The 16,505-nt window shown below is 42.9% G+C and overlaps 1 protein-coding gene across 1 annotated transcript in view; it reads left to right on the top strand.

Moving 5' to 3' along the window:
• LOC120247677 (prolyl endopeptidase) overlaps positions 1-16,505 on the top strand; it is a 122,770-nt gene that overhangs the window by 74,703 nt on the left and 31,562 nt on the right. Inside the window, exon 10 of the mRNA XM_039255688.1 lies at positions 3,318-3,421. Within this exon, the coding sequence (XP_039111619.1) occupies positions 3,318-3,421 (104 nt within the window). The remainder of the gene's footprint in view (positions 1-3,317; positions 3,422-16,505) is intronic.

The raw sequence follows: 16,505 nt of genomic DNA, 5'->3' as shown, positions 1-16,505 counted from the left end.
TTTCCTGTATTCTTCTTGCCCCCCCCCACACACAGACTCCCCCCCCCCCACTTATCAGCATCTCCCACCGCAGTAGTACAATTGTTACAATTGATGAACTTACACTTATACATCATAATCACCCAAAGTCCCTAGTTTACATTATGGTTGACCCTTGGTGGTGGTGTACATTCTGTGGGTTTGGACAAATGCATCATGACATGTATCCATCATACTAGTATCGTATAGGATATTTTCACTGCCCTAAAAATCCTCTGGGCTCCCCTTCTTCACCACTACCCCCTTCCCCCCGCCCCCACCCCCGGCCCCGGCAACCACTGTCTCCACAGTTTTGTCTTTTCCAGACTGTCATATGGTTGGAATCATACAGTATGCAGACTTTCCAGACTGGCTTCTTTCACTTGGTACTCCGCATTTAAGATTCCTCCGTGTCTTTTCATGGGCTTGATCCCTTATTTCTTTAGCCCTGAATAATATTCCATTGTCTTGATGTACCAAGGTGTATTTACACATTCATCTTCTGAAGGACATCTTGGTACCTACCAAGTTTGAGCAGTTATGAATAAAGCTGCTATAAACATCCGTGTGCAGATTTTTGTGTGGACATAACTTCTCAGCTCCTCTGTGTAAATACCAAGGAGTGCAGACATTTTCAAGATTTGTTTTAGTTTGCATTTATGTTTTTTTCCTTTTAATAACATTAAAACCCACCCTACATGGGTGGGTCAATGTGGGTCATCTTTTCCAAAGTTCTTTTGCCTTCTCTGTACACAGCAGTGTTTCAGGTCCTCGGATTTTTCTTTCACAGTTTTTCCCAGAGTTGTCCCTTCCTTTTAACTCCTACTCCCATTTCTTTTACCTCTTTACATTTATTATGGATTATTGGTGATACATGAGCTGATCATCCCTGCCTCCTTCCTGTTACTAGAATGGCTTTGCTAAACCACTGCTTTCATCAGGACACCCATCTCCTCAAGTCCAGACACCTCCTCTGGCCTCAGGGGCTTCTGTAACCCAAGTCTCTCTTTCACCCTGATATGTGGACATTTATGTCTTAGAGATCATCTAACCAGCCCTCTCCACTTTATGATTCCAAGATGTTTTCTCCAAACCCCACCTTCCTTGAGTTTGCCAAGTCAAATCAGACAGGACGCAAAACATCATTAGATTATAGGGATTCACGTTATGTGTATGTGCCTTGGGCTAACCTGGGCTAACCCAGATGGATCTGTGAAAAGAAGGTATTGATCAAATGTATTAAGCACTGGTACCTTCAGGGTTAACCCAGCCTCCTTCCAGGTGCCACTTTGGCACAGGACAGAAGGATAGAACTCAGGTACTTGGCACTCTTCCTCTGCACAGTAGCCAGCCCCTTTTGCATACTTATTTCATTCTACTGTTAGAGGATTTGATGCCATAGTTTTTCCAGGTAAACAGACATTTATTTTTTTATATTATTGATTTTTTTAATGCTTATTTTTGAGAGAGAGAGTGAGTGCACGTGAGTGGGGGGATGGGCAGACAGAGCGAGACAGAGGGTCTGAAGTGGGCTCTGCAATGACAGCAGAGAGTCCGGTGAGGGGCTTGACCTCATGAACTGTGAAGTCAGGACCTGAGCCAAGGTCAGACTGACTGAGCTACCCAGGGAATCTTCAGATAAACCAGCAGTTAGAGTACATTTCCTATTTATTGCCTTTCACAAAGGAATTTGCATTCTAATACTTTGGTGACTTTTCTAAGGTCATTGGCCCAGCAACTGTCAGAGGTAGGAATCCTGGCTGCCAGGTCCTTTGTCATTCACTGTAGAACAGATTGCAGTGATACCTAAGTGAGTCAGGTGCTCAAATAGCACATGCTGGGTCTATAGTCTTTTTTGTTAGTTGTTTGGTTGTTGAGGTTTTTTTTTTTTTTTTTTTCCCAAGGATTCTGATTTTTTTGTGTTTTGAAGAAGGGAGGGAAGTACTGATCAATAAGCTATTCAAAAATTAACATATATCTGAAAATAGCCCTGCCTTCAAGATTACATTCTTCTAGGCAAGGCCAGTATTCAGTATATCTGGAACATTAGAATGTATGCCCAAAGTGCAGATTGGAAGTACTTTCTGTATCAAGATGTTTTTAATAAATACCCAAGTATAACTTAAACTAGGAAAGCCAATACTTTGGTCATGTTACATATCTTCTGTCAATATTAATCATATGTCCTATTAATACCTTAATTTGTCTGTAAGCGTGAGAATTGCAATGACATTCATAGGGATCAGCAGCTGTGCTATTAATGAGTGTAAACATATTATTCTTTGCCACTGGGGGTGCAGAGTATTGTTTCTCATCTGTTAATGAAATACATGCACAGAGGAGTTGAGAAGAAAGAAAGCCACCATTTTAATACCTGATCAGTCATTTAGAATGTGCCCTATGGGGGTACCATTTAGTTTCAAGTTTTCCAGCAAGTATTGGGATCACTAAATCGATTTTTCATCTATTTGATAGTGTATGTTTAAAGTATAGTGTGGGAGGGCTGTTTCCACACCAGCCACTCTGGATGACTAATTCTGTTTCACAAACCGCTGCAGTGTCGTAGTTTTCAAGTAGTAACAACTCGTCTTACTGTTTCTTTGATTTAGTTCTTATGTGTTAGAATGTAATAGCATTAAATTCAGGAAATGGAATTTTGGTTAACTGTTTAAATAAGCTGGCATTCTTGGTGTATATTCATTAATTTGTGTTGTGCACAATTGCTGGGATAATAAAAATTTAAAAAGCGGTTCTAAAATGGTACCTGATCATCTCTGGTCCCTGATTGCTGTCCACATGGGTGTCCAGTAACTGGAGCCCCAGAGTTCCCATGAAGAGACCCCTGGCTGGCTGTTGACTTGGGGTCAGTCATTTGAGTTTTCCATCTTACTCACCTCTCGGGTGAAGTGGCCCTACATGAAGTTTCCAGTCTTCTTTGACCTGCACTCCTAAGTGACCCAGCATAGGGAAGACCTGTTCCATTTCCAGTGTTAACATTTTTACCTCTTCTCATACTCAAGGAATGCTTGGAATCTTCTTAGATGTATACAACAGATATAAAAGGTTGTAAAAAGGAAGGCCATGTGTGGTGACAGTGATGAAAAATGAACACTCCATGCACCAGACTGTTCTAATAAGCACTCTTGGTGTAGTGACCCTTACATGGCAGCAGAGAATACCTAGGTCTCCAACTAATGCTCCTCTCTTGTGATTCATGGCATCCACTTGTGCTGTGTGACCCTTGCCTCGTTGCAGCCAGTGAGTTTGTGGACTAAACCAGGACTTCCGCTTCCTTCTAGGTATCATTTATCACTGTGACCTCACCAAAGAGGAGCTGGAGCCACGAGTCTTCCGAGAGGTTACCGTGAAAGGGATTGATGCTTCCGATTACCAGACAGTCCAGGTATGGAGCATGTGATCCTGGTAACATGAGAGTTAGAAAATCTGACTGTCAGGCCCGACCATTAACACCCTAATTCGTCAGGAGCCGTAGAGGTAATCCATAGTAATACAACAGGTCTTCTTGGCGCTCCTGCTCTCTCTGGGGGTGGAGCCAGCATGGTCCCTGCCCTCCTAGAGCTCTTGGGCTCTCCTCCCGTGGCTGTGCTCTCGACAGGAAACCAGAGTCCCCTGGGTGGGGGGTCTTACCGTGGTAGCATCACGGCAATACCATTTATCTGCTTGCTTGAGAGTGGGTTACAGTGTAGCTCAGGTCTTGTGGTGTCACCAGTAACAGCACAGAATTACTGCACATAAAGTATTTATCCCAGTGCTACACGTCAGTCTTTGCTGTCTGACGTTCATGTGTATTTCCACCTGGCACAGAGTAGACACTCCATAAAACATTAGAGTGAATGAGTTAACTGATTATTCAGGTTCTGGCCACCCATCCTTTCAGGTTAAGAATTTCCTTTTTTGTTTTTTCAGCTCCCCAAAGGCATTGAGTCTTCCAGAAGCTGAGTGGTTTATTGATGACATAGAATGTCTCTGTGCCTTTGAAGTGAGAGATCATCTGTCAGGTGTTTCTCAGGACTCTCCCACCTGGGGAGCTGGACCACACAGACCACAGATTAGAAAGCAGAACAGTGTTTGTTATGGAAGTTTAGAACAAAGAACTGAACGCTCCCCCAAGAATGTTTCTGTGAAACTAGGGCATTATTTTAGCTCGTTGAGTTATCCTTCAGCTGTCTAGAAATGGTCTAGATGACGGGCTAGAGCTAGATCTTAAATAATATAAGGCATTGTTTACAAAAACCCATGGTGAGCTGGCCCTGGCCCAGGGCTGCAGTTTGTTGGTCCTCGTTCTATACCTGGAGTTGGCACACTGGCCTCTGGTTTTATGGGAGAACAGCCATGCCCGTTTGTTTACGTATTGTCTGTGGCTGGTTTGGTGCATTAACAGCGGGGATGCAGTGGGGACTGCATAGCCCACGAAATCTAAAATACTTAGCATTCGTCCCTCTGAGAAAAAGTTTGCTGATCCCTGGCCTATGGTAAAAAGCACTTATGAAATCAGAATGTTCCCAGTAGATGCGCAGGTCCTTTGTCATGAAACTCTATCAGGCCTGAAATGTGCATATACTCGTTGGGTGACATTGGGTAAGTCACTTAACCTTTTCTGCCACAGTCTTTTTTAGCTATAAAATAGGGGTGATATCTATTGTAAAGGATTCCTATAGGATTATTTGAAATGATGTATATTAAGTGTCTGGCACATAGAATATAAATCGATTTTTTCAGTCAATATTAGAAATAAATATAACAGACTATTAGTCTTCTGTATCTATTTTGGCTTACTGCTTCATTCGTTTTCAAGGTGAGCTGTTGCCTGGGGAGATATCCAGTGGGAGCCAGTAGCCCGTCTGGCGCTTCCATGGTTCGCTAATTCACCCTAGTCCTGTATTAGACTTTAAAAATCATTTGTAAGCTGTCGTTCTTTGCTGTAATACCTTTTCGCTGTGTCTGGAATATTTGCCCCTATCAGATGTAACATTCGGCCTCCCCAGGGCCTGTGTCTAGTCTTCGCTTCAGCATCCCCGGAGCCAGGGTGTGCACACGCGCCAATGCACACCATTGCCTCTCCCGTCAGTAATGCCAGGGATGCCCGAGCGGTGCCCAGCGACCATCCCTCTTCTGCCCCCAGAGGTGCAGCCGTGGCTGCCTAGAATGGGGCAGTCACCCAAGATAGCCCCCTGTCTTCTCATTGCTGCAATGCGGCCCTGCAGCTCTCTATCAAAAAAAAAGACACATTATCCCCCTCTCTTTTCTGGCTTCCCACAAATAATTAGTGCTCAAGTATGTGGTTGTCTTTGGAGTGTGGGTGAGGGCAGCAGCTGCCAGGGAGGCGGCATCTTGCAGAGAAGTAGCTCTTCTCACAGTGAGGATGGTTGGGGTTGTGTCTCCCATCAAGTAGCTGTTCTTTTCCTTGCCGATGATAGTAATGTTCTCTGTAGGTGATACACAAAGAAGCTGGTTACCACCTCTTATGTATCATTTTCATTTATAAGTGAAAAGGCAAAACTTCATAATTGAGCAAATGCTTGGTGGAGTAGAAGTCTCTCAGCCACGTACATAGCCTGACATTCCCACATTTGACTGGGGGAGAGATGTGCTTGGGTGATGCCAGTTGCCTATAGCACTGGAAAACTGAACTCCTTTGTGTCTGGCTCTCGACCTCACAAAGAAAACTTCTGTGATGTTGAGCTACTCAAAACCAACCTTTTGTTTCTACTGTGCAGTACAGGAAGGAAAAGAAGATGGTAAATATTTAAAAAGATAGTAACTGGATGGGGCGCCTGGGTGGCTCAGTCAGTTAATAACGCATCCATCTCTTGGTTTCAGCTCAGGTCATGACCTCACAGTTTATGAGTTCGAGCCCCGAATTGGGCTCTGCTGACAGCTCAGAGCCCACATGAGATCTTTCTCTCTCTCTGCTCTCTCCCACTTGTGCGTGAACTTTCTCTCTTTCTCAAAATAAATAGACTTGAAAAGCAAAAAAAGGATAGTAACTGGACAGAACACATTACATTACAGACCTTGATGCACGATTCTTTATTTCCATATTTTAGAGAGTGGAGATACGCCTGTGGACAGAGTATATGTATAACGCCAATAGGAGATTTTGTATCTATTGATGATACACATCAGAGATACTGCATTGAGTTATCAAAATAGAATTCTTTCGTTTACAGCTGCCTTTGAAATGCCCTTTGATGTCACAAAATTGTAGACTCCTATGACTTAAAATCCATTGTGCAGTGGTTTAGATGCAAGTGCATCAGCAGAGCTGTGACATGAAATGGGAGCATGACAGATGTTCTTACACTGTGATTAGGCTCTCAGTGGTGTTGCCAACAATGACCTACCGTTGTAAAAGCAGGCCCTAGAGAGGGATTTGCGCATGAATGAAAAACATCCTGATGGTGTGTAATAGAAACCACAGCATTTTGTGGGGGGAAGGATCATTTTGTTTTTTGTCACTTCAGGGTAATGTCACTTTTGATTCCTCTTGAGCCTAGTGTTTATATTTATTCCATACGTGATTTAAAAAGAAGATCCCCTGGGCTGTTTGTCGTTCCTTCTTATTTTCTTTGAGGCATGTTATGGTCTGGAGGATGTACTGGAGCACAGATTATGCTGCATGGTTGGTCCACGCAATTAATGGTGGCCATGACTCTGCACATGTGCCCGGTGGTGTAGCTGATGAGAGAGACCAAGCCTTGGAGAGAGAGAAGGGTCAAAGACACACATAGCTAAATAAGCCACAGAGGATGACTTGTGTGTGTTATACATTCGCTCACGACCCATCTTGACTTTGGACGGGGGGGCGGGTAGAGGGGTGCAGGGCATATGGCGTGGTGTTTTGCTACCAGACATAGAACAAAGCTGCTGTCTGTTACAGCCTTGATCCATTCCTGACTACAGCTGTAAGTAGAAAATTGACCTGTACCAGAAATATACTTTTGAAAATCAGATCCTGGATAAACTGTTTCTTTTCCAGTCCGGGGTATGTGTAAAAATTTAGTTTTAGGTAGATTTATCAAATCTGCAATTGACTAATCTTGTCTTTTTCTTTTCTTTTTTTTAATTGTGAATACTATGTCCACATAATATTGATTAGAACTTCTGTGCCCATATCTTTTAAAAGAAGCTGAAATACTGAACATTGGACATTACATTTATAAGAAGTCCCTGAGTGGCTCAGTCGGTTAAGCATCCGACTTTGGCTCAGGTGATGATCTTGAGGTTTGTGAGTTTGAGCCCTGTGTCAGTCTCTGTGTGACAGCTCAGAGCCTGGAGCCTGCTTCATATTCTGTGTTGCCTTCTGTCTCTGCCCCCTACCTGCTCACACTCTCTTGCTCTCTCAAAAATAAAAATAAAAACATTTAAAAAAAGAAATTACATTTATAAAATAAGTTTGGTGATCAGTGATTTGTGTGAAAAATCCATCTACATTTATAATCAGCCATGTGTTTCATTTTAAACAAAAGTGAGGTAATAGGGAGGTGGTAGTTAAATTGAGTCTGTCGGCAAGTATGACATGACCTTCAATGCTGGTGGTACTGTTTGAATACAGAGGATTTCTAGACACAAGGCACTGTCCCTGGGAAATGTATAGACTGTAACTCAACAGAGAGTTGAAACACACAGATCTGAAAGGTCAGACACCTTCTCTCAGTGAGCAAGGGGAAGGTGCAGCCTTCAGTCAGAGCTGCAGTGTTAACCACCACCCTGGCTGGGGTGTAGGAGGAGGTCTTCATGGGAGGAGTGGAAATTGGGCAGGGCTTTAAGGGCTGGGTGCTTCATGATTCCCAGTTCCCTAGGACACTGCTGACTGCTCTTACCACCACCCTCATTCAGAGACTGCCTCTGCCTTTTTGTCGCAGGTTACTTTCACAGTTTTACAGCAAATTAAAGAAGGAAACCGTGCCCTCAGTATCCTGTGCAGTGAGGTTGCCTCCTGTCACTTGTGGATGGAATGGTGTTTGCACTATGGTTGAACATGGCATGATGCGTAGTGTAGCAAGATGCACTTTTGGTTTCTCAGTATCTCATTTTTGCCCAGCCAGCTGAGAGATTGGCCTTTTTCCTCCCCAAATAAAAGACAAAATTTATAGACCTGAAAAAGAACAGTGAACTGAGTGTACTGTGAATAAACTCCATTATCAACAGTTTCTGCATTTCATAAAAGACACAAATTTTGAAGAAAGGTCTAATTTTATGGTGCAAGCAAACAACATAGTAGGAAAATAGTAAGAATTCTAAGTATTTAATGGATTGGATTATCTTACTTCCTGTTTTCTGATGCTTAGTAGGGACTTTTCTGAGGTTTACCTGCAGGAATGCATTTGAAACATCAGGAACATCCCAAAGGTGGTTTGCTTTGTAACTGAGAAGAAATGTTAAAATTAAATAATTCTTTGGGTTTACCAAGATGCCATGGGGTAGAAGGACTGGGAATTGTTTTCTTCCGTGTAGAGTTTTCCAACCTTGGTGATCTCTGATTTGTGGTTGCTAATACAGGCTTTGCCATTCAGAGAACCTGTTCTCAGAACATGAATTAGTCTTTGAACGTTTGTTAGGTCCCATGCTAAGCACATGGCGCATCGCAGTTTTTGACTATTGACTCATCCACATCCTCACTGAGCTGACCGCTGAACTGGTGGTGATGTTTTTCTCTCGTGCTGTGTTCTCCCAGTTAGGTATCGATCTGAAATCTTCGGAGATGTCCATGAAGAGTGAGTGTGGGAGCATTTTCATGAAGAACTTTTTGAGGGGTCACTGTGCTTGCATGTGATTAGGAAACTGCTTTAAGTCGAACCACTTGTTGGTGATGATTTAGTACCTGCGCATCGAGGTTATTTGTGACCTTAGGCTTCACAGTGGCACATTCTTGCATGACCAGATCCCCACCCTTTAGATCTCTGTGATGCAGGCATTCTAGATGGAGGGCATAATATTCACATTCAGAGGGTATGCATGTGTGTCTCTTTCCCCTCTTCATATCAGCTGTGTTAAAGTAATTTGTAATGGGTGATAAAGAGTTTGTTTCCTTGTTAGCTTACAATACAGAAATAAGTTACGGGGCCCAAGTTAGTAGCCCTGCAGTCTATATGCCGTAAATAAAGTCCCTTCCATGTGTTTTAAAAGGACATTACTCCGTAGCAGCCCACAAATATATAACCCTCTCTCAGTAGAAACCACAGGGTGGCTTTGAGAATTGAGCAGCCAGTCCCTGTAAGGAGAAGCCGGGGAGGTTTCTTGAGCCTTCAAGGGGGGCTTCACTAGGGCAACGTGGGTGAAAGCAAGGCCTGTGCTAATGTTGCTCAGAGCTTCTCTCAACTTTGCTCTGAGGAAACGGGGTTTGCATTGAGGTGGGGACCAGGAAAATAGCTGCACCCATCCTGGTGACTTAGGCATGGGCAGCCAGGTAAAGGAAGCCCTCCCTGTTGCTTGGCTCTCCTCGGGGACATGGTGGTGACTCAGCATCAGGGGGGTGGTGGCTCTGTTTATTTTGCTGAGATATTAATGAGTTAAACGAGTGTTGATTTAATTTGAATGGCTCAGATTCGCTTCTGGAAGGCCATCTAGGTTTTTTGTTCTTTAATGATATTGTATTAGAGGCCCTAAATGTCAGGGATCAGGCCATGCATAAACTCAGTCCATAGGCAATGACTATATTCATTGGAGATTTGTTCATCCTTAGTACATATACAATTTGTAATATTTCAGATATCTACAGATAATACTGAGTTTGCTATTAAATGTAATAAAGCCACTTAAGTAGATCCAGATTTTGTTTACATTCTTCTAAGAGTCATGGCTTTTGAGATCCACAAAAAGTTGCAGGTTACTGAGCTTTGCTCCTGTGCAGGTGGGTAGTTTTCAGGCTACTGCTAGCAATTAGCTTGGGGAAAGAATGTCATATTTCATTATCCTCTAGAAAACAAAGTAGTGAGTAACTTCCTTCCTATTAGCACTAAATCAGTAGCATGGTATCATCTATGAATAACAGCATATGTGCTAATGGCACTTATCTTTTGTCATTTAATAATTGTTTTTAAAAATGAATCTGAATCTAAAGGTATATTATTCAGATTAGATTCAGCTGTGAGCAGCAGGAGACATCAAAATAACCATGGCTTACAGAAGAGAGATGTGTGTTTCCCTCTCACATAAAAGAAGTACAAGAGGAATCAGTCCAGGGCTGTCATGATATCTAAGGTGTGAGGAATCCAAGCTCCTTCTCTCTCGCTGCTTCGTCACATGTGGCTTCTGTTCCCAGCATCACTTAATGGTCCTCGAATGCTGCTGGCCATCCAGTCATACCAATGTCTGCTTTCCAGCCAACAGGAAAGCAGCAGTAGGGAAGGAGAAGAGGGAGGGAACATACATCCCCGCTGTCTTATAAACATGTGTGCTAATAGTGATATGTATTATGGCTGCTTTTGTCTTATTGATGAAAAAGTACTCATGTGGCCACGTGTAGTACAAGGGGGTTTAGAGATGTTGTTTTAGTCTGCAGCTAAAAAGTAGGGCCTTTTTATTGAAGAAACAGGAGAATAGATATAAAATTGAGGGACAAGTAGCAGTCTGTGACACAAGACAAAACAGGCCCTCAGCAAATATTTTTGGTGTGGACCCTGAGACCAAGGAACCTAAATGCCACGTGCTGGCCAGGTACCTAAACCTCAGGTTCAAGATTAGAAAAACAAAGACTGAAAAGGGTGAATATTAAGATGTAATTATGGATGGCAGAAATCACACTCTATCAAGAGAGAAGTGCCCTTTAAAGATGCTCTTCTCCCATGAAGAAAGACCTTTAATATTGCTTCCAGAACATGAGTAATATGTACTTCTTGAACTCTGGTCTTGACTTTAGCAGAAGTGTAATGCAAGGGGAGATGGGACCCCTGAGAATTAGAATCAAGATGAAGTGTCACAGGGTTATCTCTGTGGCAGGATGAGGAAACCAGGTAAGCTGGAGGCCAGATGACTCTCCAGATATTCGACTCCATGCTAGAGTCATCTTCTTGACTGGGAAAACCAGATCCCAACCACCTTCCTGCGCTATTTCCTGTAAAGGATGCGGGCACAAGCCATCCTTGTAAGACCGGCTCAGTAGGACCTTTACCTCACAGATCAACCTTTGGAGAGGGGGTCAGGTCTCTAATTTCATAGCTGCCTCTTTGCTTTTTCTAGGTGGTCTGTTCTTTCACTAATGTGTTTTGGGCTGTGGACAAAGTTGTATGCTTTCCAATTGCATTTACATTAGGGTTCATATAGTTGAGGCTGCTCATTTTACAGATGAGGAAATTAAAAGTCAATATGTTTGAACAAAAGTAACACCATAAATAATGGACAGAGCCGAGACTAGAATGCAGAACTCCACAGCTGTGCTACTCTTCACGTTTTGTTATCAGATAAATTATTTGCACTCTCTGTAGCTCAATTGTTTTTTTTCACTTCTAAAATAAATTAAACTAAAAGGTTTCTAAATTCCTACACCCCCTTACCTCTAAAAGTATGTTTCTGTATCATATAAATACCCAGTGACTACTTTGCAGACTCTTGTGGAACGGGTTAAACAATAAAAATGCTCTCCATGTAAAAGGGGAGACACTAGGGCCCATAAATATGTTTAAGATTACCTATAAATATTATGATTTATTTTAGTGTTCATTTCTAGTCTCCCGTTGCATGTTAATGGACATTTTAATTTCCTTATCTATTTATTTGTATTTTATACACACACACACACACACACACATACATATACATATATACATTGTATTTTAATCTGAGGAGTTTTATGTAAGTCTTAAATGTTGGTCACCACGCTGCAGCTTGAAACTCCATTTAAAGTATGTTCTAAAGTGAAATAAAACTTGAAGTGTTTATGGTTTTGTTTTTGTCTTCTTATCTGTGCTGGACTTCCCCCAGGATCTTACTCAAGGTTGGCAGTAATGCCAACACTGGCATCAGGTTGCTTCTAACTCAGATTCAGAAGAAGATCCTCAGATTTACTTTGAACACGCTAGCCCAGGATCTTTGTTTCTTGTTCAGTGAACCCGGAAAGACACTTCTATGCCCAAAACAGATGACCTTCTCAATTGTTTTTGTTTTTTTTTTCCTAGACAAGTACATCTATTCCAGTGTCTGTCCATTATTTCTGCCTACTTAATTGGTGAAGCTAGATTAAAAATTAATACAGGATTAAGTGGATGTCTAGAAACTGGAACCTGAAAATTGCTTTGATTTTCTTTGCATTGAGAAGACTCCACAGGAGAGACTTGGAGTAATCTTTCTCCTGCTTTTCTGTGACAGTATCACTCCTAAACCCCAGGGGTACGTCTTTATGTAGGCTGCCACTTAGACAAGTGTTCTTTGGCTTCCTGCTGTGCTCTGTTAGGCATATGGGGAGAAGAGAACATAGGAGCTTAGGGTGGTCTCTCCACCCGCTACACAGTTCTTCCCTCCCCTCCCCTTTGCCTGCATCACACTGATGGCTGATGGCTGATAGCGTGAGTAAAAATAAACCTAGCGCTACAGATATTCTCTGATCTCCCTGGAGGAGAAACCATTATGGCTTAACTTCATTGGTTCATAAAGAAGGAGGACATCTTCCATTTCCCCAAGTATAACCTTTGATTAGGGTCAAGTATACCTCGACCTGGGTTTAGAGAAGTAGACTTGATCATTCCCTGCTCACTCCAGGGCTGACTGAATGTAAGTGGTAGATTAGAAAAGTTATAATAGTGATAAACGTGATGGCAGAATATTGCCAGTTGGAAGGCATTGTGAGGGTACCAAACAGAGACACCTGTGTGTGTCACTATCTGTGTCAAGTACCCAACTCTTGAAGCCCTCCTTCATCCATCCCTTTTAAGGTGCTGCCTCACCAAGTCACCATCCCAAATACTCAGCACCATCAAGGCTCAACTTGAAAACAAGTCCTTGACTACCATATTACAGACTTCCTCCTCTTGGCTCTCCTTCCTCTGTGCTCCATTGTGGCACTGCTCATTTTCTTTACTCCATTTTCTGAAATTCTACACATTTTGAATACTCAACTAAGTCCCAACTTCTGTGGAAGCTTCTCTTCTTGTTCCTGCCTTTGGAAGCTCAGTCTAAAGCAAAAGACAGGGAGAGGGGATATTCAGGTGTTACTTGGAAATGGAGCACGGCTGTGTGCACACACTCTTCCAGGCTGCATGGTCGTGTTCTCAGCGCATCATCTCATTTCTTCAGAGAATCAGTATTCTCGTGATCTCCATTTTCAGGATGAAGAGCCTGCAATGTAGAGAAGTTAGATGAGTTCTCCTTGATCATACAGTGGCTTAACTGGAGCTTAAGCCCTGTTCTCCGGTGCTGCAATGCTCCTAAGCAGGGTACTCCCTGCCCTGAGAAGCTGGGCTGGCTTCTTCACCACATTGTCCCAGTTGAAGCTGAGTTCTCTGATATAGGCAGTCCTGGGTCTCTGCATAGGAATTGTTATAAAATGCTGGGGCTTTATTAAGACCCTAGAGAAAGCTTCATCATTTACCTTGGTTAATGTCTCAAAAGAAGGAAATGTAAATTATCTAGTCAAGCTGTATTGACAAATGCAGCCAATATAAATTCTTCACACATTGAAACTCATCTGCTAGTTGGTTCTGCTGAGTTAAGTAACAGCAGACACCTTGTGTCCTCCCTGCCTCGAGCTGTGTTCGTTTGTATACATGTGTATGTATCTGAGTAGATGTAGATTAATATGCATGCAAACATATTTTTAAATAGTTTATTGTCAAGTTGGTTTCCATATAACACCCAGTGCTCATCCCCACAAGTGCCCTCCTCCATGCCCATCACCCCTCTTCCCCTCCCCCCCATACCCATCAGTCCTCAGTTTGTTCTCAGCATTCAAGAGTCTCTCATGGTTTGCCTCCCTCCCTCTGCCCCCCATTTCCTCCCTTCTTCTCCCCTATGGTCCTCCATTAAATTCTTCCTAATCCTCCTATATGTGCAAACATGGTAGCTGTCCTTCTCTGCCTGACTTATTTCGCTCAGCATAACACCCTCAAGGTCCATCCACGTTGCTACACATGGCCAGATTTCATTCTTTCTCATTGCTATGTAGTATCCCATTGTATAGATAAACCACATCTTCTTGATCCATTCGTCTTCTGATGGACACTTAGGCTCTTTCCATGTTTTGGCTATTGTTGAGAGTGCTGCTATGAACATTGGGGTCCGTGTGCCCCTATGCATCAGCACTCCTGTATCCCTTGGGTAAATTCCTAGCAGTGCTATTGCTGGGTCATAGGGGAGTTCTATTGTTAATTTTTTGAGGAACCTCCACACTGTTTTCCAGAGGGGCTGCGCCAGTTTACATTCCCACCAACAGTGTAGGAGGGTGCCTGTTTCTCCACATCCTCGCCAGCATCTAGAGTTCTCTGATTTGCTCATTTTAGCCACTCTGACCGGCGTGAGGTGGTATCTCAGTGTGGTTTTGATTTGTATTTCCCTGATGAGGAGGGATGCTGAGCATCGTTTCATGTGTCTGCTGGCTATCTGGATGTCCTCTTTGGAGAAGTGTCTGTTCATATCTTCTGCCCATTTCTTCACTGGATTGTTTGTTTTTCGGGCGTGGAGTTTGGTGAGTTCCTTATCGATTTTGGATACCAGTCCTTTATCTGATATGTCATTTGCAACTATCTTTTCCCATTCCGTCGGTTGCCCATTAGTTTTATGGATTGTTTCCTTTGCCATGCAGAAGCTTTTAATCTTGATGAGGTTCCAATAGTTCATTTTTGCTCTTGATTCCCTTGCTTTTGGGGATGTGTCAAGTAAGAAATTTGCATGCAAACATATTTTTAAGTAGAGAATATGCTCTTTGATCCCACTTCAGGTAGTGGGTAATTCTGAAATTGACTGTCAAAACAGAAAACCATTTAGGGTGCAAGTAAAAGTCACTGTGCACACGCTGCCTTCATCAGGACTTTGGAGCCTTCCATGTTTTCTATAGGATATTTCTAGTTCAGCTCCAAAGTTTAATATTCATATAGCTAATTTAAATATTTGGAAAAGAACAGAGAAGAGTATAAATACTCTAAACTGTGGTTGGCACATTGCTTGAGAATCTGCAGATTTGACTATTGAAGTGCCATCTTTGAATCATTGTTCAGAATCTTTGGAGATAGGAGGGGCCACGAGTGTGTGGGGTGTTGCTGGCATTACCTCTGCTCCCCTGCCTAGACTTCCTCCTCCAAGTACATCTACAGCTTCCAATGGGTGTCTTCCTCGCCTGCCATCAGAAATTTGTCAGCACTGGTGGGGGGAGGTGGGATGGGATAGAGAATCACTCTCATTCATCCAATCTGTGTGTTTATTAAGAATTTTCTGTATGCTAGTTATTGTGCTAAACACTAGGTATGTGACAGTGACCTAAAGAGCGGTGGTCTTTGCCCCTTGGAGGAGTGCAGGCAAAAAAAAAAAAAGAAAAAGAAAAGGAAGGAAGGAAGGAAGGAAGGAAGGAAGGAAGGGGAAAGAAAGGAAGGAAGGAAGGAAGGAAGGAAGGAAGGAAGGAAGGAAGGAAGGAAAGAAAGAAAGAAAGAAAGAAAGAAAGAAAGAAAGAAAGAAAGAAAGAAAGAAAAGACAAAAGAAAAGACAGACAAACCCAAGTGAACAGAAAGTAAATGAAAATTTTAAGTTGGGGGGAAGAGCCATGAGCAAAATAAATAAGGATTGTTGCCAGGAATTGACGGGGCGGAGGGGCCCAGTGTGAATCAAGTAATCAACCAAAGTACCCTTTAGTTAGGTCAGTGGAAACATAAAGGCTACATAAGAGGGACCTGACCATGTGGAAGTTTGGGGAGAGCAGCCCTGCTGTTAAAGCAAAGACCCTAAGAACAAAGCACTTGGCCTCAGAGAGGCCCCGAGAGAGGACTGGCATGGTAAGCACGGGGGAGGATGGGCCTCATGGTCATGGTGGGGTTTGTTGAGGATCCCAGCTGTGGTGGGGGTCCATGCAGGGTCTTACACTGGAATGTGACATATTCTGATTGAAGAAAGCCATCTTCCATTTTATGGAGAATAGATTGAAGGGCCAGATGTGGATTCAGAGACTGCTAGAAGACCTCGGTAGCAGTAGTTGGGTAAGGCATAAAGTGGCCTAGACCAAAGGAGAGACTATGGATGTGGGGGAGAGCGGGTTTGGAAAATACCTGGAATGTAGAATCAACAGGACACATTCAGGGATGGCACATGGAGGGGACAAGGAAAGGGACACATCGAGGATACTCTGAGATTCCGCATCTGAACAGCTAGTACTCTACATCATGTTTTTGGCCGTGGTTCAAGGAGGACACGTTTAGGAGGAAAAATATTTTGGACATGTCAGGTTTGTAGTGCATGTTAACATTGTCAGTCAGGTGGCAATGTCAAGTATGGAGTTGGATATTTGAGCCTCATGCTCAAAGGGGAGATCTGAGTTGGAGTTATAAGCG

Source organism: Hyaena hyaena, unplaced genomic scaffold, assembly GCF_003009895.1.
Source record: "Hyaena hyaena isolate Hyena2069 unplaced genomic scaffold, ASM300989v1 scaffold_538, whole genome shotgun sequence".
In the NCBI taxonomy this organism is placed as follows: Eukaryota; Metazoa; Chordata; class Mammalia; order Carnivora; family Hyaenidae; genus Hyaena; species Hyaena hyaena.
Note: the sequence above shows the minus strand (reverse complement) of the source record. Positions and strands in the feature narration are given on the sequence as shown.